Here is a 27,672-nt window from a genome sequence, read left to right as displayed (position 1 = left end):
CCCTTATAGGCCACTATAAAATATTGAGTATCATTCTTTGTGCCATAGAATAAGTCCTTGGTTTATCTATTTGATATTTGTGCTTTCATGCTCAGTCGCTTGAGTTGTGCCTAACTGTTGCCTGCCAGGCTGCTCTATCCATGGGATTTCCCAGGCAGGAATACTGGAGTGGGTTGCCATTTCCTTCTCTAGGGGATCTTCCCAACCCAGGGATCGAACGCTTGTCTCCTGCGTCTAATGCATTGGCAGGCAAATTCTTTACCCACTGAGCCACTGGGAAAGCCCCATTTTATATATCTCAGTGTGTATATATTAACTGAACCTCCTAATTTATCTCTACCCACGCTTTCCCCTTTGGTAACCACGAATTGGTTTTCCATGTCTGTGGCTCTATTTCTGTTTTAGAAATTAGTTAATTTGTATCTTTTTTTAAAAAAAGATTCCACGTATAAGTGAAATCATATGATATTTGTCTTTCTCTATCTGGCTTACTTCACTTCGTATGATAATCTCTAGGTCCATCCATGTTGTCCGTCCAGGCAGACAGCGCTTTTTCTTTGACATTCACTTCTGCTTCTTTCATTTAGCTGGGAATCTTTATTATTGTCATTTATTAATTTTTTTGCTTTGGCTCATTAGCTCCACAAATCATGGAGGTAGGAAAAAATGGCAGAACAGATCCCTAGTTAAAGCAAAAAAACGGGTTTAGTTAGAAAACTATGTCCTGAGGGATTGGCAGATAATTTGGGGGTCTCTCTGAGCCCGGTTCCCTCGTGGCTTCCCTGGTGGCTTCCGTGGTGGCTCAGTCAGTAAGAATATGCCTACAGGAGACCCAGATTCGATTCCTTGGTCAGGAAGATCCCCTGGAGAAGGGAATGGCAACCCACTCCATTCTTGCCTGGAAAATCCCATGGACTGAGGAGCCTGGCGGGTTATGGTTCATGGGGTTGCAAAGAGTCAGACATAACTGAGCGACTTTCACTTCACTTCACTTCACTGAGCCCTGTGGAGGGGGGTGGACTTTGAGTTTTGGAGACAGTGTAATTTTTGCTTCAGAGTTAAATACAAGCTCCACAGAGTGTCCCAACAACAGGCTCAGAATTGGTGGTGTGTTTTAGCGTCTTTTAACATAATTAGATGGGGGCTTCAAGCCCTGTGTGTAGAATGGGCATCTAAGTTATTGTCCAAATTGGATGCGCATTTGAGAGTGAAAAGGCTGCTACTAATTGTTATGCCTGGTGAGCTACAGTCCATGAGGTCACATAGAGTCGGACATGACTAAACGACAGAACAGCAGTTGTTATGCCAGGACAACAGCGTAAAGCAGACTGCCCAGGTACATCCCAATATGTGTCACTCTTTGTCCAAGGGGCTTGCATGGAGTTCTCTTGTCCTCTGAGTGCCTCTGAAGGGGAATGACCCACTGACTGCTCTCTGGACCCAGGCACCAACCTGCAAGGAATCGTAGCAGGGAGCTGCATGGTTCCATCCTTAGCACAAGATACAGTAGAAGAAGGTGAAATGATTTGGAAGGAACAGAAAAGGGATACTGTTTATTGGAGTCTGTGCCCCAGTGCGAACCCTGTACATAGCATTTCTTTCTTTCTTTTTTTTTTTTTTATTAAGCCTACGGCACCTGGTATTCCCAGGTGGTCTCCCATCCAAGTCCTAACCAAGCCCAACCCTGCTTAGCTTCCAAGATCAGACGAGATTGGGTGCGTTCAGGGTGGTATGGCTGTAGACTATACACAGCATTTCTAGTCCTTACATCGACCCTGAAGGTAGCTGGGCTTGTCTTCATGCTGTGGGGCTTCCCAGGTGGCTCAGTGGTAAGGATTTCGAATGCCAGTGCAGGACATGCAGGATAGGCAGGTTCGATCCCTGGGTTGGGAAGATCCTCTGGAAGATGAAATGGCAACCCACTCCAGTATTCCTGCCTGGGAAATCCCGTGGACAAAGGAGCCTGGTGGGCTACAGCCTATGGGGTCACAAAGAGTTGGACGCGACTGAGCATGCACATACACATCCTCATGCTGTAAATGAGGAATGGGAAGTCCAGAGAAGCCAGATGACTTGCCTAAAGCCACGGAGCTTGCACGTGTTAGGGCTGGGCTCTTGGCACTCTCGGACCACAGAATAAAGAGCATTGCTTGCTTTTGAACAGTCAAAGAGCGTGCTGACGGGAATTCTCTGGAGGTCCAGTGGTTAGTGTGTGTCACTTCAGTTGTGTCTGACTCTTTTTTGACCCCATGGACTGTAGCCTGCCAATCAGGCTCCTCTGTCCACGGGATTCTCAAGGCAAGAATACTGGAGTGGGTTGCCATACCTTCCTCCAGGGGATCTTCCCAACTCAGGGATTGAACTGCATCTGTTATGTCTCCTGCGTTGGCAGGTGGGTTCTTTACCACTAGCACCGCCTGGGAAGCTCCCAGTGGTTAGTACACTGCGCTTTCATTGTGGAGGGTGTGGGTTCAATCCCTAGTCAGTAAACTAAGATCCTGCAAGCTACACTGCATGGCTAAACCAGCAAATGAAAACAAACAAAAAATCTAGCCCCTCCCCCAAAGAGTGTGCTCACCAGTGCTGCTCTGTGCCCAGGATGCTTCACAAACATCCCGGATGCAGTGCCCACCTGCAGTTTGTGATGGGACCTTGGGCTGTCCAGTCCCTAAGAAACAGAAAGATCCTTCGACCCAGCTTTTATGTAGAAGTCATTTTTCTGTGATATGAAGGGGGAACTAGTGATCATCTAGGGACCGTCTGTCACTGAGCTGGAGGCTGCGTCCAGCGGGGGAAGATGCTCACCAAGATGGTGGTGTGCCGAGCATCTGTGGTCTCCCAACAGAAGCACAGGATGGATGCCTTAGATGTCCCCCTGCATCCCAGGAGGGATTTGGAGAGCAACCAGGAGGAGTGAGTCATGCTGTGCATTCATCAACTGAACTTAATCCCTCTTCTGGAGCCCAGGAACCCTTCTCTGTGCATAGCCAGATGGCGGCACGCAAGCCGCTTCAAAGGTCTCCTCACCCTTGCCTGGGCCCCATCTCTCCCCATTTCTCTGAATCACGTTGGCTCGGCCCCCACTTGCAAGGGTCATAAGGCTCAGCCCTTCACAAGTCTGGCTGGGGAACACCTCGGGCACATGGCATTTTTTGAGGAGGAGCAGGAACAGGGAAGATCAAACAGTTTCTCAGACTTGGGGTTGCTGCTCTCTGTATTATTTTTCCCTTATGGAGATCCTCTAAAGAGAAGCATGAGGTCTAATGGAAAGAATTTGAGGCCTCAACTTCTTGATGACACGTCTTCACAGAGCCAGGAATCAAGAGACCTTAATTCGGGTCTTGACCCTCTGCTTATTAGCTCAGGCAAGTTGCCCCATGTTTCTGTCTTGGTTTTGTCAGTTGTCAAAAGGGCCAGGATCAGCCTGTCTTGCCTAATAGGGTTGCTGTAAGGATTTTGTGAGATGGCGGGTGTGACACGGCTTAGGCAGGTTCTGTAGGAGGGGAGTAGGCCCTGCAGTCCAATTTTTAAGAATTTAATTTTATTTTGGCTACGCCAGATCTTCCTTGATGCATGTGGGATCTTTAATTGCAGTGTGCGTGATCTCGTTTCCTGACCAGGGATCGAACCTGTGCCCTCTGCATTGAGAACTCAGAGTCTTAGCCATTGGACCACCAAGGAAGTCCCTGCAACCCAGTTTTGCTCCTGAGAGTCAAAACTTTTTTTAAGAACATTTATTTGGCTGCACTGGGTCTTTGCTGTAACATGCAGCATCTTTGTTGATCCATGTAAGATCTAGTATCCTGACCAGGGATTGAACCTAGGCCCCCTGTAATGGAAGCCCAGAGTCTTAGTCACTGGGCCACCAGGAAAGTCCAGTCAAAACCCTTTATCATGACGCCTGGGTCCTGAGATGTTTGAAGGGCTAACTTTGCTTTCTGGTGGCAATTGGCTTTAGCAGTCATTTCTCATTTCATTATACACCTCTCCTCTTACTCTTCTTTCACTGAGACTCAATTAAAATGGGCAGTGTAGCTCTGACATGACACTTCCTTGGGCATTACAGAGGTACCTCTTTACTGTCACCCAAATTTCTTTCCTGCCTGAAAGCATTCAGTTCTGTTTATTGGCAAGTTCTGCCACCCACTGCCATCTACGTCAGGAGATGGAAGGCTCTCTCATCTGTATTTTCTGGGTCCTTCGTCTTGTGCAGACGGGCTTTTGTTCTGATAGAGTCAGGGGATCCAGAAGTCACATGCTATGAGACATTTCTGCCTTTCTGACATAAATCCTCTCTTTCCGCTGTCTCCTTGCCAGTTGAAGATGTCCTCTAGCGACTGATAGCTTTTCCATCCATGATTCTGCCAGAAAATGTTATTTTCCTGATTACCTTCCCTCTTCGTGGATTGGCTTGGCCCTGTCTTTCCCTCATTCTCTTTGTCTTTAAGGCAATTTGCAAAAAGACAGTCTATTTTTCTTGTTTCTTCTTAGGAATTGCATCAAGAGGAGATGTTCAGTAACTGGAGTCTCATCAGTTTAGGCTCCATTCACTTATTCTGTCCTTATTTATGTATAAATAAATGTATTGGCTTACACACACTATATTGGCTCTTTAAAAATATATAGAATTTATCATAAAATTCACTCTTTTAAAGTGTACAATTTTTTTTTTAGGGTATTCACAGAATTGTGCAAACATCACTCCTGTCTAATTTCAAAACATTCTTTATTGGTTGTTCTTTAGTTGCTCAGTCATGTCTGACTCTTTGTGACCCCACAGACTGTAACCCACCAGGCTCCTCTGTCAGTGGGATTTCCCAGGCAAGAATACTGGAGCGGGTTGCTATTTCCTTCAGAGGATCTCCCTGACCCAGGGATTGAACCTGAGTCTCCTGAGTTGCAAGCAGATTCTTTACTACTGAGCCACCAGGGAAGCCCTTAGAACATTCTTACTATTCCCCAAAGAAGCTCCATATCAATTAGCAGTTACTTGTAATTTCCCAGACCATGGCAAAAACTAAAACAGAAAGTTCTCTGCTGATTTGCCTACTCTGGACATTTCATAGAAATGGAATCACACAATGTGTGGTCTTTTGTGTCTGGCTTCTTTCCCTTAGCATGATGTCTTCAAGACTGATGCGTGTTGTCGAATGCATTAGTACTTTATTCCTTCTTATGGACAAATAATATGTCGTAGAATATACTACATTTTGCTTATCCATTGATTAGTTGAAGGATTTAAGGCTGTTTCCACTTTTTGGCTTTTCTATGAATACTATCGCTTGTAAGCAAGTTTTTATGTGGACATACATTTTCCTTTCCCTTGAGTATATATTCAGGAGCAGAATTGCTGGGTCACATGGTAATTCTGTCTTTAACTTTTTGAGGAACTGTCAAACTGTTTTCCCAAAGTGACATTTTGCATTTTGACCAACAGCGTCCCAGGGCCCCAATTTCTCCATATCTTCACCAACACCTATTGCTTTCTTTTTAGGATTACAGCCATTCCTAGGGATGTGAGGTGGTATTTCATCATGGTTTTGACTCTAGGCTTTATTATAAAACCAGTCCACTTGTTCATGGACCTTTAGTCACACTTTTCTTGACCCATGATGTGAGAACTTGGTTTTGAGTATGTTTTCCTAATTCCGTATGGGGACATCAGATGTGAAAAGTATAAGGATGTTCCTGGAGATGAGAATGGAGAAGGCAATGACATCCTACTCCAGTACTCTTGCCTGGAAAATCCCATGGACGGAGGAGCCTGGTAGGCTGCAGTCCATGGGGTCGCTAGAGTCGGACATGACTGAGTGACTTCACTTTCACTTTTCACTTTCATGCATTGGAGAAGAAAATGGCAACCCACTCCAGTGCTCTTGCCTGGAGAATCCCAGGGATGGGGGAGCCTGGTGGTCTGCCGTCTATGGGGTCACCCAGAGTCGGACACAACTGAAGCGACTTAGCTGCAGCAGCAGCAGAAGAGATGAGAAAGAATAATTGAAATTAGGGATGTCCCAGATAAACAGGCTTCCCTGATGGCTCAGCAGGAGACGTGGATTGGATCCCTCGGTTGGGAAGATCTCCTGGAGGAGGCCATGGCAACCCACTCCAGTATTCTTGCCTGGTGAATCTCATGTACTGAAGAGCCTGGTGGGCTACAGTTCATGAGGTCGCAGAGTCGAACATGACTGAGCAGCTAAGCATGCATGCATGCAGAAAAACAGGGCTATCTGTCCTCACCCCTGACAGTCCCAGAAATCCTCACTCTGGGGTTCACTGTCCCTGGCTGGCTGGACACTTTCTTTCCTTTCAGACCCCTCTCTGCCCCTCCAGATGCACTGCTGTGTCACCATGGGTCCCAGAGTGGGTCCTATTTTGTTGTCTTTTATGAGTACCCTTTATTCTGCTTGGGCTTCCCTGATAGCTCAGTCAGTGAAGAATCTCATTGCAGTACAGGCGATCCGGATTTGATCACTGGTTCGGGAAGATTCTCTGGAGAAGAAAATGGCAAACCACTCCAGTATCCTTGCCTGGAAAATCCCTTGGACAGAGGATCCTGGTGGGTTGCAGTCCCTGGGTTGCAAAGAGTCGGACACGACTGAATGATTTCACAGTGTTTATTCTGCTTTATGGTGGGGTGGGCAGGTAAGAGGTCTTGTGCCAGGGAGGTAACTTGGCTGAGGCCTTGTGGCCTCTTTGTTCCAGTGTCCTTTTCTCTGACACCTTCTGTAGACTGCCAGGCCAGGGCAGTCTCTGCTGAGGACCGGAGATCTCCCAGGCTAGTCTGTGCCTGCCTCAGATGGACATCTCCCCTTTCCATAGGCCAGGATAATAAAACTAATCACATCCTGTATCTGTTGCTTACAGTCTTTACTCAGGGTTGCTTTCTGCCTCTGTAAGATCCATTGTTGTTATTCAGTCACTTGGTCATGTCTGACTCTTTGCAACCCCACGGACCGCAGCATGCAAGACTTCCCTGTCCTTCACTATCTCCTGGAGTTTGCTCAAACTTATGTCCATTGAGTCGGTAATGACATCCAACTATCTCATCCTCTGTTGTCCCCTTCTCCTGCCTTCTATCCTTCCCAGCATCAGGATTTTTTCTAATGAGTCAGCTCTTCACATCAGGTGGCCAAATTATTGGAGCTTCAGCTTCAGCATCAGTCCTTCCAATGAATATTCAGGACTGATTTCCTTTAGGATTGACTGGTTTGATCAAGAGGGTGGGAAATAACCCCCACTTCTTCTGAGGAAATTGCAGAATAGAGAGGTTAAGTGACTTGCCCAAATCCACCCAACTAATATGAGGCTAAATGACAATTCAGACCCTGGTCATCTGGATCTCTGGTCAGTGCCTGTCCTGCTTGGCATGTTGCTGTGGTCATCAGGTGTGATGCATGGTTTCAGTGCATGCACTGGATCTCAGATGACTCCATCATCGCTTTCTGGATGCTTCTGATGTCATAGTGATAAACATCTCATAAAACTGTGAACTGAGGACGGTGCTGGGTGGCTGGGGCTGCATTGATGTGGGTGGAGGGAGAGATAACAGCCCGGAAGGATGTGGTCCTTCCCAGTGCCATTTCAGTATTACTCTGTATAATCTCTGTGGTTTCCTCCACTATGAAACCCTGTTCATTCATCCATCAAGTCATTCACACATTCATGGTCTTTATTAGGCCACTTGGTAGGTTCTGGTCTAGCCATTAAGACTGCAGATATGGGCTCTATTCTGTTCTATTGCTGCTTACTGGGGAGACCCACAAAGAAAGGATTACAATAAAATGTGATCATTTTAATTTTTAAAATAAAAAAAATTTTTTTTTGGCTGTACTACATGGCTTATGGGATCTTAACTCCCTAACCAGGGATCGAACCTGTGACCTCAGCAATGAAAGTGTGGAGTCTTAACCACTGGACTTCTGGGGAATTCCCCAAATGTGATCATTTTTAGACGAAGGTTCAGGGGCAACAGAGAAGAAGAAATCTTTAAAATGGGCCACAGATGGTTATGAAAAGGCTTCCCCAGATAGGTCCAAGACTTGGATGAAGGCTCTGAAGGCTGGCCAGGATTCTGTCCTGGAGTCTGATTGTAGGGTGGGCATTAGGAGGAGATGTCCAATTAAAAGAGAGACATGGGTGAGTGGATTGAGGCATGTCGAGTTTGGTAAATAATAGTGTGGAATGCTTTAGAATTTACAAGTGTATCAGTTTTGTTGGGTATATATATATTACCCTGTTGAGTAAGTACCCCCTTACTCAACAGGGTAATATATATCACTGTTATTTAACATTGTCCTGGAAGTCTTAGTCAATATAATGTGACAGGAAAAATAAGAAGTAACACTGTTGGAAAGCAAAAACCAAATGATTGGTATTTGTTAGGTGGTTTGCCTTAAATACTCAAAGGAATTAACTGAAGAAGATAACTGGCTCTAAGAAAAAGGTTTATTAATAAATGACTGAGGATAGAAATATACTATTAAAAATGAATAGCTTTGCCATATGCCAGAAAGAACCAATTGGAAAATATAATTTAAAAATCCCATTCACAATAGCAACACAAAATATAAAGTAACCAAGAATTACGAGAATACATTTGTATGTTTTGGACCCAAGAAAAGACTTTAATCAATTTAAAAAGTGCTACGTTAATGAATAGAAAGACGTAATAATCTGAAGAAGCAGATTATTTAGAGATTAATTATAAATTCAATGTGATTCCAACCAAAACTTTAAAAAGTGTTGTTTTTTTTCTGTTTTTGGACACCTGACAGAATCTGAAGTTCTGGTGGAAGAATCAATAGGTAATAAGAACTAAGAGAAATTTGTAAAAAGCATAATGAAGAAAAGGATGAGACTGCTAGATATTTTAAAAATATAATAATTTAGGTGGCATGGTACTAGCTCCAGAAGAGGCACATACATCAATAGGAAAAAATAGAAAATCCATACGTGCCAACTGTATTTAAGTATTTGGTGTATGAAAAAAACAACACTTGTAACTCATAGTGGAATCATAACATAGATACAGTATTATGCTGAGATAGTTAACTATTTGAAAAACAAAGAAAAGTAAACTCCTTACCTCAAATCATATGCCAAAATATCTTCCAAATGGGTTAAGGTTAAATTTCAACAACAAAGTCAAAAGAGAACCAGAAAAAAAATATAATCAAAGGGTCATAGAAGGTAGTTCATCAAAGGTGGAAATCAGAAAAGATGGTGACAGTAGACTGCATAGAAATTAAAACCCCCGTCACAGTAAAATAATTGAAAGAAAAACAAGGAGTAGGAAATTTTATTTGCAATATACGACATAGAGTTGATAATATTTAAAATATGAAGTCATAACACTGTAATGAAAGATGCTTTAATAGTGAAGGTAAAGGGTACGAACAAGGTATTCACAAAACAAAAATAAGTCTACTATTAAACTTAAGCAGAAATATTCATCTGTATGAGTAATGAAAGAAATACAAGTTACCTTAGCAACGAGCTAAGTTTTTGTCTACTGAATTTTCAGATGTGTCACCCAGTGTTTCTGTGAAATGGGCCTCATAGACGGCTGATAGGTGTTTCCATTGGGATGACCTTTGTGGGGGGCAGTAAGACACTAGTTAGCAGGAACTTTAAAACTATAGTAGCATCAACACATACACTCTACCATGCATAAAGTAAACAGCTAATGAGAAGCTGCTGTATAGCACAGGGAACTCAGCTTGGTGACCTGTGATGACCTAGATGGGAGGCATCAGAGAAGGCAATGGCACCCCACTCCAGTACTCTTGCCTGGAAAATCCCATGGACGGAGGGGCCTGGTGGGCTGCAGTCCATGGGGTCGCTAGGAGTCGGACACAACTGAGCGACTTTACTTTCACTTTTCACTTTCATGCATTGGAGAAGGTAATGGCAACCCACTCCAGTGTTCTTGCCTGGAGAATCCCAGGGACGGGGAAGCCTGGTGGTCTGCCGTCTATGGGGTTGCACAGAGTCGGACACGACTGAAGCGACTTAGCATGCAGCAGCAGATGGGAGGCATGGGGGTGGGTGGGGAAGAGGCTCAAGAGGGAGGGAATATTTGTATATATATATAGCTGATTCACATGGTTATAAAACAGTTATGCTCAATTAAAAAATAAGTTTAAAAAAGAAAAAGTTTATGAAGAAAAAATATTCATACCTCTTGATCCAGGATAATCTATGTGCAAATATTTAGTTGTAAGGATGTTCACTGCAATTGTGAGAAAAAGTTAGAAACAACCTAAGTGGCCAAAATAAGTGATTGATTAAGTAAATTATGGCCACTTCTAGAACAAAATGGTATGGAGTCATAAAAAGCATTGTAGAAAATATTTATTAATATGAATATGTTCACAGTGTATTGATGGAAAAAAGCAGGGCTTGATCACGTGTCCAATTTGATTTTACATTTTTTTAGAGAAAAGCTTTATTGAAGTGTAATTTAAACTATAACACTATACTATTTTCATAAAGAATATATATGTATGTATAGTGGGTAGGAAAAAAGATTGCACAGGCATACATCAGCATATTAATAGTGATTTTCTTTGAATGATGGAATAATAAAATTTTTCCTTCAATTTTTTGGCATGTAAGTGCTTTCACACTTAAAGGAATTTTATAACAAGCAAATTCCTTTGAAGTTATCATTTTCATCTGGATTGCTGTCTCTTACCCTTGTCATTCCTGGGAAGGAAGAAAATATAATGTGAGGAAGGGCTTAAATTTATGTATAGTCATGTAGGGGTGTTTGTGTAGTGCGTAAACTCTCCGCCATCCACACAGTTATAAAGTGTCCTGGAAGCTCCCTGAACAGCTGGGTCCCTTATCCAGCTTAGATCTTGTTGTCCAGATAAACTGGCTGCTAGTCAGAGTCTTCTTAATCAACAAGAGGAAAAAAGACCCATTGAACTGCCAGCCCTCAGCCTGAGATGGGCAGCACATCATGGTACAAGGGCCGTGGTTCAGGCTGCAGAGATGTTATGCTATGTTTTTGAATCCAGTCCAGATTCCTAGGAGGAAAACACCCGTCAATTATGCTGGCTCTAGATAGATCCCAGTCAACACATGACATCACCAACTCTTCCTTCTCTGGCCGCCTTTATTTGGAGGGGATGCAAAGAGAATTGTGCAACTTTGGAATAAACAGAATAGAGCACGGATCCCCTGTGCTTTTGTTTCTGGGTTGAACTCCAGCCTGGTTGCCACTGTTTTCTTTATTATACACAGCGAGTCTGTCACAGCAGCTTTGTACAAGTGTGTTAGTTGCTTAGTCGTGTCTGACTCTCTGCGACCCCATGGACTGTAGCTCACCACACTCCTCTGTCCATGGGATTCTCCGGGGAAGAATACTGGAGTGGGTTGCCATGCCCTTCTTTGTACAAGCTTTGTACAAGGGAGGAATTGTTCGGTTGCTAATTACAGCCCTGTGTTTACAACAGTTCTTGTTTGAACTAGGTGCTCTTGTCCTTATTATGGTATTTGGTGGGTATCCACATGTGATGTCCTGAATTACAGTAAGTGTGACCCTCACTCTACTGTGGCCTGTATTTTCAGAGAAAGATGACTGTCACTAGATCCTAGGGTGTGTTTAATTATCTCCTTTGATAGTGTAAATGTGACCCTGTTTGATGAAGGGGCTTGCTATCCTTTCCTGTTATCGACAGTGACCTTGGGCCAGAGCGTTTCAATATAGCTCTTCACATTACGTATGTCAGTCTGTGTGTTTCATTAGGAAGCTGTAAATCCTTGAGTTTCTGGTCAGGTTCCCTTCCCCACAAGGATCCAGCAGGAAGGAAAACAGACAGATGCAATCTTTGCACGTGAAAGCCTTGTGGTGTGACTTTTATTTTTTTGTGATGTTCCGCACAGCCCTGTAATCTCTTATTTTTGGCAGGCCGGTCCCGAATCTGTGGTTGCGTAGTCCCAGGCAACCAAAGGCTGAGACAAACAGAGGAAGTGTCATTACTCACATGTTTCCCCCGCCACCTCATCTTGTCCCGACATGGCCAGTGGCTGCCCCCTCTTTGAGGTGGAGCTCCTCAGAGCTGAGTCTGACCCAGCCCCACACGGGGTCCCTTTCAGTTGTCTCCCCGCAAGCCCCTAGGGTCCCCGTCCCTCATTAGTTTCCTGCATGCTTTTCATCATTTGTTTGTAGTCTGGAATTTATTTATGGCAGACTTTGTGGTGAAAACTGGGAAGTCTCTTCGCAGGGCAAGAATAGAGAACACAGATGTAGAGAACAGACTTTTGGACACAGCAGGGGATGGAGAGGGTGGGACGAATTGAGAGAGAAGCGTTGAAATATAGACACTGCTCTATGTAAAATAGCTAGCTAGTGGGAAGCTGCTGTATAACACAGGGAGCTCAGCCCGGTGCTCTGTGATGACCTAGACGGGTGGAGGATGGTGATGGGAGGTAGGATCAAGAGGAAGTGGACATACGTATACTTAATGGCTAATTCACTTTGATGTATGGCAGAAACCAAACAACATTGTAAAGCAATTATCCTCCAATTAAAAGTAAAAAAAAAGCAACTGGGAAGTCTCTTCCATTTTCTTAAAGCAGCCTGGAGGCCACAGGAAGTAGAGTAGGGAGCTCACCTCCTACCCTTCTCCCTCCATCACAGGCCTGTAGGCACACACACACATATGTGCACACACACACAGAAGCAGGCACACATGCATAGGTGCACACATGCACATACACAAGCAGGCATACACGCATGTGTGCACACACACGCACATGCATACGCGAATATACACACACTCATGCACACACATAACTTCTGGTCGTCATCCTGGTACCCGGGGCCTTGTGTCTGGTAAAGGATGCTGATGGAAGGGGAGGGTCTGCTCAGGAAATCTGCAGATCCTGGGGCTGCCAGTGCTTCCAGCATTTAGGAAACTCACCTCCTTCTCCTCCCTGCCTGGAGAGCGAAAGGGGAAAACCAGGTCATCCATTGCAGCCTGGAGTTACCGTATCCCTGGGTGGGCGGGTGAGAGCTTGAAAATGTAAACAGTCTCAATATTCTGAAAGCCTGCTGGAGATTCACACTGCAGTGATGTTTCCATGGTAAGGTCAGGTTTCCTTGCTTGTGATTGGAATTACGTGGACTTTTTTCATGATGATTAGTTTGTGTTCTCTGCTCTGCTTGGCCAATTCTTCATAATCCAAATAGATGCATTTCCTCAGGCTTAAGACATTCCATTGGACAGGAAGATTGTTTCCATCATGGTATCTTGAGGTCAGAAAGAGGGTGGGGAGGGTGGTTCCCTGGTTGGGGGTGGGGTTGGTGAAAAGTCTATATTTATGCCTGTTGACAGAGGGTCTCTATGAGCCTTCCTGCTTTAGCATTCACTGTCTTTTATTTTATGACCCGTGCCTACTTGCTGTGTAAACAGGACAGATTTGTTTTGCTTGTTTTTGTCTTACTCAGTTTTATGCTGGAGACTGTTTGGCTGGATGAATACCTCAAAGTCCTAGGTCTCTCTCCTGGCACTGGGAGCCTCTGGCCTTCTCCTCTCAATAATGTCTTTATCTGCTCCCTTCCTACATTGTTACCCCTCATGGGTCCTCCACCTGAGCCTGTAACCACCCCCTGCACCCCCGCCCTGAGCCCTGTCCCTGCCACCCAGCCCGCAGCAGCGCTGGAGGGTTCTGTGCCCCCAGTGCCCAAGCCCCGACCCCTTCATATTCTGTGTCAAAGCCCAATTGAACACGTGGGGAAGACTGACTTCATGTTAGGTCAAGCAGTCTTAGAGGCTCAAGACATTCCTATTTTACTTTCAATTTATTTTGCAAATGGTTGTGTAAGACCTACTCTGCCAGACATTGGGATAAGCCCTTTATAAACACCAGTTCCTAACAACCCTGCAAGGGGATGCTGTTACCCCCATTTAACAGATAGGAAAACTGAGGCCTAGAGAAGGTGAAGGATTCAGAGTTGTATAGCTAGTGGATGGCAGAGCTGGGTGCAAGCTCAGGCTGCCAACTGGTGCTCTAACTTAAAAAATATATTATTTTAGATTAATTTTTAATCTAAAATTAATTTTTGGCTGTAAAATTAATTTTTGCTGGAATTTCTCTAGTTGCAGTGCGTGGGCTTCTCATCACGGTGGCTTTTTTTGTTGCAGAGCATGGGCTTTAGAGCACAGGCTCAGTAGTTATGGTGTGAGGGCTTAGTTGCCCTGCAGCATGTGGGATCTTCCCGGACCAGGGATCGAACCCATGTCCCTTGCATTGACAGGCAGACTCCCAACCACTGGAGTTCCGGCGAGTCCCTACTCTAACATTCACAAACACTAGCATATTTGATGGGTGGAGTTGAAGCCCCGTTGTCTGATCAGGGCATTTGAGAGTCAGCCAGCTCGCAGGCCTGTGCAGTCCCTGTACGTGAGGATCCTCAGGACTTCAGATGGCTTAGAGGGATTCCAGGATCCAAACATGAGCCTGAGGCACACTCTGTGTTTCTCCCACCACCGATGCATGGATGTGAGGGGCCGTAAAGTTGGCTTTTCTCCAGACGGAGACTCAGCATGCCTGTCTAATTACAGGAAACAGGGCCCTCTCCACAGTTAGTCAATGATTTCAACATCTCTTGGAGAAATTCTGCATGAACCTGGAGTTGGAGGCTTTGCTTTCTAACGAGTTTGGCTGGAATGCTCACCTCTGGCTTCCCTTGCCTGCTCCCCCCGGGCCATGGTTTCATCATGCTGCTTTGCAGCGGGCACTTCCTATTCAGCGTCTTATCTATCTTTAAGCGTTCATGGAGCTGAGAGAAAGCACAGCTGTGCTCTGTGCACTTGGGGCCCAAGTGCCTGGGCTGCTGCCTTGGCTTGTTGGCCTCACAAGGCGACCTTGAGGGGATCAGCTTATGACTCAGATGGACAAAGCTAAGAGAAGGTATGAGGGGACTGGAGAACTAAGATGGCAGCTGTCACCATTTCATCATATTCTGGCTAAATTGTCAGTAACCTCTTTGTCCAGCTGGTTGATTTGCTCTCTTATGTATTGCTTCGTCCCCTACTTGGGTCTTGGAAGGTGGCCATTGATCTAAAACAGAGACGGCTTAGAATAGTGAAAAGAGCTTTGTTTTTATTCCCTTAAATAGCAGGCAAATAAAGTGAAAATAGCAGCGCTGGCTGGGGTGACATCCTGATGCGTGGCTAGAGGCGGTATGGAGTGATGATGCTCTGGAATGCAGCGTATTCATCTGCATTAAGAACTGTAACTCACCCAGTAAGCTCACTTGATGCTAGAACCCTCTCCAGAGAAAACCATTTAAAGTAAGGGAAAATGGGAATTCCCTGGCTGTCCAGGGGTTGAACTTAGGGCTTTCACTGCTGGTGTCTGAGTTTGATTCCTTGTAGGGGAACCAAGATCCCACAAGCTATGCGGAGTGGCTGAAAAAAAAAAAGGAAGGGGGAGTTATTTGCATGAACATGTCCATAGGAACCTTGTGTATAATAGAGGAAAAGTGGAAACAGTCTCTAGGTTCAACACAGGGGAATGGTGAAGAAAGTCACAATAGATTCTTCAAAGAATAATTCTCATAAAAAATGGAATTGTGAAGACTCTAAGACAACGTGGTATTAAGAAAAAAGCCACAGTTAAGTGAATGCGCCCTGTGATTATACCTACGTAAAACAGATACACGTGAAAATTGTATAAATATTAAATTACGTTGAATTTGTTCATAGTGCTTTTTAGGTCTACTGTATCCTTCTACTTTTCTGTATATTCATTCTATTAATTTTTGAGAGTTTGATATTGAAACTCCAATTAAAAAATCTTAATTTATCTACTTAAAAAATAATTGTAATATAGAGTGGAACTATATGTAGTTTTGTTCTGTATTTTCCAAGTGTCCTGTAAAAGTGTTGCATAATTTAAAAAATAAAAAAGAAAGAGAAAAAAACAAAAAAGAAACCATATATACGTGCCAGATCTGGAAGATGATCTAGAAACTGGAAGATGATCTAGAAAAAAGATGAATAGTTATGATTAGGATGGTGGGATTATAGGTAATATTTTCTCCTGTTAATAAGAAAAGTAAAGGAAACAGTACAGATTTTGGATTCAGACCTGGGATTAGTTCTGGTTTTGCTATATTTCGTTATGTGTCTCTAGTGACTCTTGAAACTTCCTGGGACTCAGATTCCTTATCAGTAAAAAGCTAGAACCATTTCCAAGGGTCTCTGGATCTGAGCCTGATTGTAGCCACTAATGGTCTCTTCAAGTGGAGTCTGCAGGACTGCTTATGTCAATAAACAATTTGTGAAAAAAAGCAAACAACAACTTGTGGGCAGTTAGTGCCATCATTGTGCACAAACTATGAAGTCCCTTAAGCACTCTTGGTGGCTCCGGATCTGCTGTCACCATTCACGGCTTGATGACGCTTTTCCTGAAGGTGCGACTATGCACATCTACCTCAAGTGAGCAGAGAGCAAACTCTTAAATCCATGGAGGCTGGTTTTGAAGCTCTTTCTGGTGAAGCAGGTGATTTCCTTCCCTCCCCATGCCGACCAGTTGCCTCTGGTGGGCCCCTTCCTGCAAGGTTGACCCCATGTTGCCTGCAGATGGGCTCTCAGACTCTCCATGTCTGCTTTTGATGAGTTAAGGAGAGGATTTCTGTGCATCATTTGGTTTGTAAATCCTCTTCAAGGATTTACACATTATAAATGGCCCTTCATTGCCACACAAAGATTGCGTTAGCTCTGCCTTTGATCATGCATGCAAGGAGGCCATGTGCAAACTATACCCAGGCCTCAAAGAGAAAGGTTTTATGAGGTGCTGACATATTGACAAGCTCTTACCTGGTGCCCCAAATTGAATTTCAGTGACTCAGGTTGGCAGTATCCCCTCTGTCCGCTAGGTTAAGCTCATTAGCTGCCTGCTTAAGTGAACCTGCATATGTTTTCGATGATGGAAGGGGGTTTAGGTTTGAAAAGTTGAGGTGTGTGTTATTGATATGCCAAAAAGGTGGTGGTTTGTTGTGGCTGTTGAACAAGGCAGGTTGGGAGTTGAACTCTGAGACAGTGTCTGCAGAATTGCAGACTGTAGCCTCCAGTTGCCTTGTCTGTGATGTGAGCATGGTGAAACTGCCCTGTCCGCCTGATTTGAGCATCACCTGATAAGGCACACCATAGCACTTTGTGGACTACTTGCTATAGAGCTGTACCAAGGTGAGGTTGATATTGTTGCTGTGAAACAAACATTGGCATGACATTATAAAATGATTTAATGGTCCTATTCCTATTTTAAAAAATTTCTGTAGGTAAGAGTAGATATGTTTTCATCAAGTGGGGAGCTTTGGTTATGCCTTGTGCTAAATTGTGAAAATGGATTGAAAAGCCAAGAGGCCTTTCCAGGATCATCGTTAAAATAAAGAACTAATGCTGGGTTTGGAATCTGGGTCTTCTCTCTGCCCTGCTCCCCACCTCTCCTTTCCCACCCTCTGTCTCTAACTCTGATTCCTGGGCTCTCCAGGTTGCCTTCCAGCAGCCTGGAAGGAATGGGCAACCTCCTTCCAGCAGGCCCAGGCCACAGGAAGGGAAGTCTGGGGGGCAGAGGGCATGGGCTGCAGGTGTGGGGAGCTCCAGGTGCCCACCTGCAGCTTCTGGATGCACAGATGCCTGTGGGCAGCAGGGTCTACCCCTGATAGGTCCTGTAGCCTTGGGGTCCCACCTGCTTCCAGCTGCTTGGCATAGGGATTTGCCTGAGACTGAAGAGGGCACATGTCCCCAGATCCATCCCCCAGTGAGTACTGAGTCTGAGGTCAAGGATGAGTCAAGACACAGGAGACTACTCTGTCTGGGAGATGGGGTATTGGTGCTTTGGGGAGTCACACCAAGATGGTATGGGCAGCGCTGGGATGAACCTGGGGTGAGTTCAAGCAGGGGGGAGGCAAGGATGCAGTGGGCCGAGAGTGAAGGGGGCCGGAAACATGGGGTGTTGACAGCGCTCACCCCTTTCCAGCTTGGCAGGAAAGGCAGGGCAGGAAGTGAGCAGCAGCCTGAGGATGGAGCAGTGTCATTCTTATGCGTGCCTTTTAGTATATTGGGTTGGCCCAAAAGTTCATTTGAGTTTTTCCATACATCTGTGGAAAAACTTGAACAAAGCTTTTGGCCAACCCAGTATTTTTTTCCCCAAATAATACTAAAATAGTATTTTAGGAGCAGAGTTTGTTTGCTCCATAGCTGGCACTCATCAGATCAATGAAGAGGCTGTTTGTTTGTTTTATAAACGTGTTTTGCTGACTCCTGCCATGGCCTTTATTCCCACCAGGTCTCTAGCTTAATGATTCTAGCAGTGATCACTGGACACTGAATGGTTTCTTATGGTTCCACATGGCTGATATGAACATGTGTGCTCAGTTGCTCAGTTGTGTCTGACTCTGTGACCCCATGGACCCTCCCGGCTCCTCTGTCCATGGAATTTCCTAGGCAAGAATGCTGGAGCGAGTTGCCATTTCCTCCTCCAGGGGATCCTTCCGACCCAGGGATCAAACCCTCATCTTCTGTGGCTCTTGCATTGCAGCAGATTCTTTACCCACTGAGTCACTGGGGAACACTCGCTTAGTTTTAAAAACAAGATAATGTTAAAGGAAGCTCGGGAAAGAGAGAAATAAGAGGGTGACCCTGGTGCCTCAAGGTTTGAGCAGTTGGTATGCCTGCGATTGTTCTAGCTTTTAGGAAAATGCTTCCTTGCATGGCAGGAGAAGCAGTATATTTGCACAAGGTGAGTAGTTAGCCCTGGAAGCATGTGGTTTAGAGGCATTTTAATATTTCACAAAGGGATTTACGAGGGACTTTTCCTTATGAAGTATTGTATTAATAACTCTGTCTTCCATGCTGGTCTTTTTGAGCATGCTTGTGTAGCGGGCACTCTTCAGAGCAGTTTCTGTATTGACTCATTTTCACCTCACTAGAAACCTGTGGGTTAGGTACTAGTATCAATCCCATTTTACAGATGAGGAATGTCAAGTCCCCAGAGGTTGACCGTCTCACCCATAGTCATGTGATGAAGAGATGGCAGAACAGGCCAGGAACTCAGTCATCTGATCTCACCTCTCCTCTCCAGCATCTCCTAATTCCCCGGCCCAGGTGCTTTCTCTTCCCTTTCTGCCTCTTTTGAAGACAAAAACCATGTTATCCTAACTGGCAGCCTGGACTCCCCAAAGGCTCTTATCTCTCCAGCAACAAAAGCCACACTCTGCTGAATAGGTCACCCGGCCTTTGGCTGGGGAGACGCCGGCCCGGCAGCTCCAGAGATAAGCCAGTGGTGGTTGTGCTGTCATCTCCCTGGTGGTTTGCTTTTAATTCAGGTCCATTAATTTATCTCAGATGGAAACGGGAGAGGCCAACACGCACACAGCTAAGCTCAGGGCCTGGAGAAGGAGGCCCAGTGCTGATTCTGGAATGGGGGGCTGGAGAGGGGCAATTCTGATAGGGTAAAGGCCCCAGGGAGCATGGGCGGTGTGTGTACTGACTACAGGAGATTCTAGACCTGCCGCTACAGGGGTCTGTGTTTGAGGCTCCAGAGAGGCAGGGGGAGAGCCTTTGGTGGGATCTGGCAGGACTGAATCCCCACACCCATCTTCCTCCTGTTCCATCTGCTTATCTTCCCAGCAGGCTTGGAATATGGTTCCTATTCAGCCCCCTCAATTCCAGGACAAGGACTGCGGGGGTGACTTTTTTTGGCATCTCTCTATGTTCTAAATATGAAGAACTGATTAGAAACACAAACCGCTGGCCTTTTAAAAATCTGGGGTCTTAGATTATGTCAGGGCTGACTTCCCAAGTGTGATGTTGTATGCACTTTAGCAAGATATTACCCTTGTGGAGGGGATATCAGACTGGGTGGAGGGTCTGAGGCTCTCTCTGTATCATTTCTTACAACTACATGTGAATCTTTAATTACCACGATGGTGTGCTTAGTCACTCAGTTGTGTCCGACTCTTTGTGACCCCATGGACTGTAGCCCGCCAGGCTCCTCTGTCAATGGGATTCTCCAGACAAGAATACTGGAGTGGGTTGCCATTTCCTCCAGGGGATCTTCCTGACCCAGGGATTGAACCTGTATCTCCTGTGTCTCCTGCACTGCAGGTGGATTCTTTACCTGCTGGGCCATCTAGTCTGCCACAAATATCATTGTTGTTTAGTTGCTAAGTCCTGTCCAACTCTTTGCAGCCCCATGGACTTTAGATAGGGTCTTTTAAATACTGCAAACTCCAAAAAGGCCCTAGATTTGAATTTTCCAGGAGCAGCAATATATTTATATGGCGTTAACACTTTGCTGATATCCAGAACATATAACAATAGGATACCAAAACCACTCAAGGCAGTAAAAAGCAATGAAGTGCTGATACACGCTATAATGGATGAACCATGAAAAAAACACCATGCTAATTGCAAGAAACCAGACACAAAAGACCATATGCTGTATGATTCTTTTTTTATATGAAATATCCAGAATAGGCAAATCCATAGAGACAGAAAGCAAATTAATGGTCTCTTAGGGCTGGGAGTTGCAGAGATGGGGGTGCTGGGGAGGGGCTGCTGAAGAGTATGGGGTTTCTTTTTTTGGATGATGTTCTACAATTAGATTGTGGTGATGGTTGTAGAATTCTGTGACGAGACTAAAAACCATTGAACTGAACAGTTTAAATGTGCAAATTGGCTGGTATGTGGATTATATTGCAATAAAGCTGTTAAAAAAAATGTAACGTCCTTTGACAGTTTTAAGAGAAATAATAAAAGTCCTTGGGAAATTGCTGGTGTCCTCTAGATGCAAGCACTTCCAGACACTGGTTGGAACACCTCAATTCAGGCCACAGTCTTGGGGCATGTTTTGGCTCCCTCATAAACCAGATTCACAGGCCTCGCACTGAAACCACAGTGGTGTTTCTGATGCTCCTCCTGAGGGTATGAAAACTCAGTGCATGCCAGACATTTTGCCAGGTGCTTTCACGTGCTTTCTTTTTGTAAAAATTAATTTTATTTACTTATTTTTAGCTGTGCTGGGTCTTCGTTGCTGCATGGGCTTTTCTCTAGTTGCAGCGAGCAGGGGATACTCTCTAGTAACCGTGTGTGGGCTTCTGATTGTGGTGGCTTTTCTTGTTGTGGAGCACACACTCTCGGCACATGGGCTTCAGTGTTGCAGCTCTGGGGTTCTGGAGCCCAGGCTCAATAGTTGTGGTGAACTGGGCGTAGTTGCTCCGCAGTACGGGGATCTTCCGAGACCAGAGATCGAACCTGGGTCTCTTACGTTGGCAGGCGGATTCTTTGCCACTGAGCCACTAGGGAAGCTTTCACATGCTTTCTTGAACTTGAAGCCCTGCATGCATGGATGCTTGATGGCCATGTTTCATATGTGAAGAGATGGTGATTCCAAGGAATATACAGAGCAGAAGGGTGATGCTGTGGGAGTCAGCATCAGAACTTGGGGCTCACCGACCCCAAAGGCCATCTTCTTTTCCCTGCCTGCTACCAGACTGGGTTGATGAGATGTCCCTCTAAGACAGAAGCCAGGCCCTCCCAGGGACAGATGGCTTAGGATAGTCACCAGGGAAAAGGCCTGTAGGTTCCGTGCAAGTCGTTTCCAGGCTCTGTCCTCCTCGGAGGGGCATCTCTGCTCCCTCCGGAAATGACTGTGACACTCTGCCCTGTTCTCTGGAGCAGCTCTTCCCAGGAGAGCTTCTGTGGAAAGAGAACTGTGGGAAAACATGTGGAGTCATTTCGTGGACACGATTTTGAGTGTCGTTCATTCTGGCAGGAAATGTGTTTATTCCCCAAAGTCCTCAGCTTTGCCTGTGTCCTGAGTTTTCAAGGGTTCATAACTCTAAGAGCTGTTTTTGGATAGGGAGGGAACCGGATATTTTTGGTACGTGATAAAGCTGTTGTGTAGAAAATAGGACCCTGATGGTAAAAGGCACAAGTGAATGACCTTGGCGAGGGGAGTCAGTGGGAAAAGGTTTGCACTCAGCTTCCCTGGTGGCTCTGTGGTAGAGAATCCTCCTGCCAGTGAAGGAGACAGGGTTCGACCCCTGGATCAGAAAGACCCCCTGGAGAAGGAAATGGCAACCCATTCCAGTATTCTTGCCTGGGAAATCCCATGAACAGAGGAGCCTGGTGGGCTACCTTCCATGGGGTCACAAAGAGTCGGACACGACTGAGCGACTAAACAACAATAACAGCAAGTGATACTCAGGGTGGTCCCAGGAAGACTCCTCAGCTCCCAGGGAGCTTATTAAAAGTGCAGATTCTCAGGTCCCCACCCAGGCCTACAGACTCTGAAAGTCTGGGAGTGATGTCCAGGAAACTGGGTTTTAATTATCTCTCAAGATAATTTTCTCTGAAGTTTGAGGAGCCTAGCAGCTGATGATCTGACATATGCTTGGGGTTGAACAGGAAAATCTGGTTGTGTTCCCAGGAGGGCATGCCCTTCTGAGCTTGACCTATCTTGCAGGGTGATGTATGAGCTGGAAGGGAGCATTCATTCATTTGTTGAAAATACATACTTCCTGTATCAGTGCATCCACACCCTGCTCTGGGAGACTTTACATCCCATGGAGGAGGGTGGGGTGGGGTGGAGTGGGGGCTAGAGTCAGAGAGTAAAGTGTGCTCAGTCGTGTCTGACTCTTTGTGACCCCATGGACTGTAGCCCTCCAGTCCTCTATGCATGCCATAAAGAAGGGAAACCAGATGAGAAACTGCTGCAAATGGGAATGTGATCCTGGGGTGCTGACATTTAACACGATCAGAAGGGAAAAAAAAGCCGAGAAGCCCAAGGAAAGAGCAAGGTGAATGGATTTCCAAAGAGAGGGCACTGCCCCTGCAAAGATCTGGGGGTGGGGGAGTTTGCAGGTCAAAGAATGAAACATGGCCGGCCAGGGTGGCCTGAAGGTGGTGAGCAGTGGGTAGGTAGCAGAGATTACGTTGGAGAGATAAGTTGGGGCTGATTTCAGAACCAAAAAGAGGAGTTAAGAGTTTTGCTCTACAGATGATGAGCAGCTACTGGAGGCTTTGGAGGAGGGCAAGTGATGAAGCAAAGGGTGTGACTAGGGAAGATTCTGCCAAAACTATGCTACTAAGTCAAATTTTAGTCCTTTTTTTTTTGCTGAGGGCATGGGGAACCAATTTAGAAAGAAAACTTGGAATCACTTTGTCAGAGTTTCTATGTTAGCAGATGGAACAGACTTGTATTAGAAGTGTACCTCCTGCAGAAAAAAATAACACAGCATTGTAAGGCAGTTATATGCCCAAAAAAGTATATATCCTCATTGCTTTCATTAGGTAACATTATATGTTTGTTATATGTATTACAATACCAGCTATGTATTTACCTATTAATTACATATGCTGCAACTTATAAAAAGCAAATTTTGTCAGAAGAAAATTCAGCTTTGATGTTCATATTTTCCAGGCATATAAAGCCAAGCTCAATTGATTGTACTTGAGCAGTGTCTGTGAGATTTGATCCATTTCAGAAACTCAACCTCATTAGTGTTGCCTGCGCTGGCATTTTCTTAGCTGAGAACTGCTTACCTGGCTGTAGAAAATCTAATATATAGAAGAATGATTCATTGCTTTAGACATCAAGAGTCCTGGGTTTTGTCCTCTTGGTTGCATAAGTTTGAATTAACCTTGGACATGTCACTTTGGTTTGTATTTGAGTGTCTCTGGGCAGAGGATGAGTAATAATAATCATGGCAATTGGGCGAGAACTCTTCAAGACCTAAGAGAGACCACGGCCCATGCAAAGGCCCTGTGGCAGAGGGGAGCAGGCTGATAATATTATAGCAACTCAGTGGCAGCCTCTGAGCAGCTGGTGAGCAGAGTGCAAGGGGTAAATGGTCCAGGGTGATTTCTAGAGGTAGGCGAGGATCTTGTTGGGAACTTTAACTTTTATCTGGGACTTCCCTGGAGTGTGCTCAGTTGTGTCAGAATCTCTGCAACCCCATGGACTGTAGCCCACCAGGCCACTCTGTCCATGGGATTTTCCAGGGAAGAATACTTGGAGGGGGTTGCCATTTCTTCCTCTAGTGGATCTTCCCCACCCAGGGATCAAACCCACACTCGTCATTGCAGGTGGATTCTTTACCACTGAGCCATCGGGGAGGTCCAGTGGATAAAACTCTGCACTCCCGGGGCAGGGGACCTGGGTTTGATTTCTGATTAGGGAACTAGATCCCCCATGCTGCTACTAAGAGTTCGCATGCTGCAACTAAACATCCTGCCTGCTTCAGTGAAGATCCTGCTGCTGTACTGAAACCTGGTACAGCCAAATAAATAGACAAATAAATATAAAAAAAATTTTTTTTATCTGAAGAGTAAAGGGAAACCATTGGAGGATTTAAATTGGGGAGGAACTTAAGGTTGGACTTTCCTAGTGGCTCAGTTGGTAAAGAATCTGCCTGTGATGCAGGAGACCCAGGTTCAATCCCTGAGTGGAGAAGATCTCCTGGAGAAGGAAATGGCAACACAATCCAATATTCTTGCCTGGGAAATCCCATGGACAGAGAGCCTGGCGGGTTACAGTTCATGGGGTTGCAAAGAATTGGACATGATTTAGTGACTAAATCACATAATGTTGATAGATACGCTGTCTCATTGAATCCTCATAACCAATGTGTGTGGTACGTAATATCCCTGTTTTTTTTTTTTAAATATTTTTCTTGATGTGGACCACTTTTTAAAGTCTTTATTGAATTTGTTACAATATTGTTTCTGTTTTATATTTCATTTTTTTGGCCCCGAGGCATATGAGATCTTAGCTCCCCAACCAGGGATCAAACCCGTGCCCCCTTCACTGGAAGGCAAAGTCTTAACTACTGGACCACCAGGGAAGTGCCCGTATCTCTATTTTAAACCAATCCAGAAACTTAGTGTAGTGGAGATGAAGTAGCTCACCTTGCTGGTGGGGAGTGGAGCCGGGAAACGAAGCTACGTAAGCCTGACTAGTCCTCTGTACTCCCTATCAGACTACTTCAATAATAATATAACAATAACTGCAGTTTTAAAATGCTTTGAACTCTTAGGATGAACGATCGCCCTTGAATTACAAAGTGGTATTATGCCGCAGAAATCCGAGTGGTGATGAGATAGTGGATATGCTGGGGAACCTTTACATTTGATCTTAGCCGAAAGATGGAGAAGCAGTTCCCGGGGACCTTTTAAAAGGCCCCGTCTGCATGGCTCTGGTCCAGCATCTTCAAGTTCCCTGTCGTCCAGTGGAGGGTGTCACCGAAATAGCTATCAACATGTAAAAGGACTCGGTGGCTCCGGCTTGCCATTTGACACTGCCATTGTCCAAAAGGACTCATTGTCCGTGAAAAGTGCCCAAGGTCTTTACTTTCAGGGGTTTTGTGCCGGGAAATCAGATCTGGGCAGGTCATGCATGGTTTCACTGGAGTAGTCATGCCATGCCAAGTTTCTGCTTTCTCCTTTTTGGGTAGTCTGCTGGTTAAGTGGATGCTTAAAACCTGGTGGTAGAGTTCCATCTTAATTTTGAGCCCTTGTTCAGGGTTGAAATGGGGAAACAGCTTCTGGCTTACACACCTGGAAGCTCCTATTGGTGACGACGACACTTCTGTTCCTTTCTAGTTGACCACGTGGTTCCTGAGCCTGGGACAAGCCTGCTGGCCGCCTTTGACCAGTGGCGGGAATGGGCTGACAGCAAGTCCTGCTGTGACTACTCTCTGCACGTGGACATCACTGAATGGCACAAGGGCGTCCAGGAGGAGATGGAGGCCCTGGTGAAGGACCATGGTAGGTTGTGCCCACCCAACACTTCCTGGAGGTGTTTCCTTCTCAGACCCTGAGCTGCCCCAGCTCTGAAGAAAAGCTGTGTGAATAGTGCTCCTAGGGGCCTTCTGCACCTGCCTTGTGTGCCAGGAGGGAGGGCGTGGCCTGCAACTTGTGCTGGGCATGGCCATGGTCAGACAACTGGTCACAGCTTATTGGTGTAAGCACACTGTGGATGTGAGAGGGATTTGCTCTTAAAGGAGAGGAGTGGATTCTGGGTAATCTTAGAGGAGAGCCCGGGATCCTGAGTACAGGACTTCGGCAGCCTCTGTTTGCAAACCCAGGAGAACCAGGGTAGATTTGAGGGTGATGAGGCTCTGGAACCACATGAGGTGTCTTTTTTTTGTTCCATAGTGGGAGCCAGATTGTAAGGACTGGGTTCTGAAAGAATCCCAGGGATATTGGGATATTCCAGGGATATTGCGGGAATCTTAACCACCTCCGGGTGCCTCTGGGTCCCTCTTATCCACAGGAACCTTAGGGATTTGGGTGATGTTATCAGACAACATCATCTTTGGGGGTCTTCTTGACCTTGGCTATAGACAGGAGATCACATGGGGTCACATGTTGACCTCTTTGGATCCAAATCATCAAGGAAATGTCTATGCTCTATGGTTCTGAACTTCTAGGCTAAGAAATACCATGAGCTGAGAGTAAAATCTAGGCATAGATACAGTAGATACCTACAGATACAGTGGAAAAAGCTTAGAATGATAATCTGTAGCCTGGGGCTTATTTCTCTGCTCTTCCATAAACTGGCTGTGTGACCTTGGCCAAATCACTTAAATTTTATGAGTCTCAATTTAACAAAAAGTCTCACATGAGGATATTGGATTAGATACCCTAAGATTCATTCCCACATGAAAGAAACTAGGTAATCCTTGACCTTTCTCACTTTGGCAAATACTGAGACTCAAATGGATTAAATGCTAATAATGAATTTACTCCACATCAGCCTGGAGGGTTCCCATAGCAACTGTTGCCTAGCAGGAGAGAAGGGCCGAAGTGTCCCAAGGCATTGAACACAGGCAGCTTCCAGCACCTCCCGTGGCTTGAATTAAGCTCCAGGGCTAGCAGGTTGTCAGTACAGTTGTTTACCCTTGTGATGGATGTTGATCAGGGATGTTTGGTCTGGTGCTTTTGGAAGCAAGAAATCTAAAATGCCAGGGTGAGAGCTGTGACATCTGCTGTTGCACCCACAGACCTTGTCTGTCTTAAAACATTTCTGAAAAATCAGCATAGAAGGCAGTCAGTTTACCGGAGAAAAGACATTTATTATAGATCTTTGAATTCACTTTCTTGTTAAGGCACAACAGTTAGGAGCAAATTTCTTTCTAATGTTTAACTTTTAATTATGGTAGAATACAGCATAATGTGAAATTTGTCGTCTTAGTCATTTTAAATGTACAGCTCAGTGACACTAAGGACATTCCCACTGTTGTGCAGGGATCACCACCATCCATCTCCAGACCTTTCTTTCATCTTTCCAAACTAGAACTCTGTCTCCGTTAAACCATACCTTTCCCTTCCCCCAACCCCCATTCTACTTGTCCTTGTGAACTTGGCATATAGGTGGAATCCCACAGCGTTTGTCCTTTTGTGACTGGCTTATTTCACTTAGCAGAATGTCCTCAAGGCTCATCCACGTTGTAGCCTGTGTTAGAATTCCCTTCATTTTAAGGCTGAATAATATTCCATTGTATGGATGGACATTTTGTTTAGCCCTTCATCCATGGACACTTATTTTGCTTTTACGTTTTGGCTCTTTTGAACAATGCTGCTTTGAAAATGGGTGTACAAATACTGGCAATTTAAAATTTTGATATAGTTTTAAATTAAG

At 45.1% G+C, this 27,672-nt stretch overlaps 1 protein-coding gene and 1 non-coding gene across 3 annotated transcripts in view; one reads left to right on the top strand and one right to left on the bottom strand.

Moving 5' to 3' along the window:
* Positions 1 to 27,672, top strand: part of DPYSL2 (dihydropyrimidinase like 2) — a 79,110-nt gene that overhangs the window by 17,694 nt on the left and 33,744 nt on the right. For both annotated transcript variants that reach the window (XM_005902997.3, XM_070375495.1), the window contains one exon: positions 25,632 to 25,796. In XM_005902997.3, the coding sequence (XP_005903059.1) occupies positions 25,632 to 25,796 (165 nt within the window). The remainder of the gene's footprint in view (positions 1 to 25,631; positions 25,797 to 27,672) is intronic.
* LOC138989002 (5S ribosomal RNA) lies at positions 1,625 to 1,743 on the bottom strand. Its single transcript, XR_011465253.1, has one exon. It is a non-coding gene; the product is annotated as a 5S ribosomal RNA (ribosomal RNA).

Source organism: Bos mutus, chromosome 8 (genome assembly GCF_027580195.1).
Source record: "Bos mutus isolate GX-2022 chromosome 8, NWIPB_WYAK_1.1, whole genome shotgun sequence".
NCBI classification, from domain to species: domain Eukaryota; kingdom Metazoa; phylum Chordata; class Mammalia; order Artiodactyla; family Bovidae; genus Bos; species Bos mutus.
The sequence above is the reverse complement of the archived record's forward strand: the minus strand, read 5'-3'. Positions and strand labels throughout refer to the sequence as shown.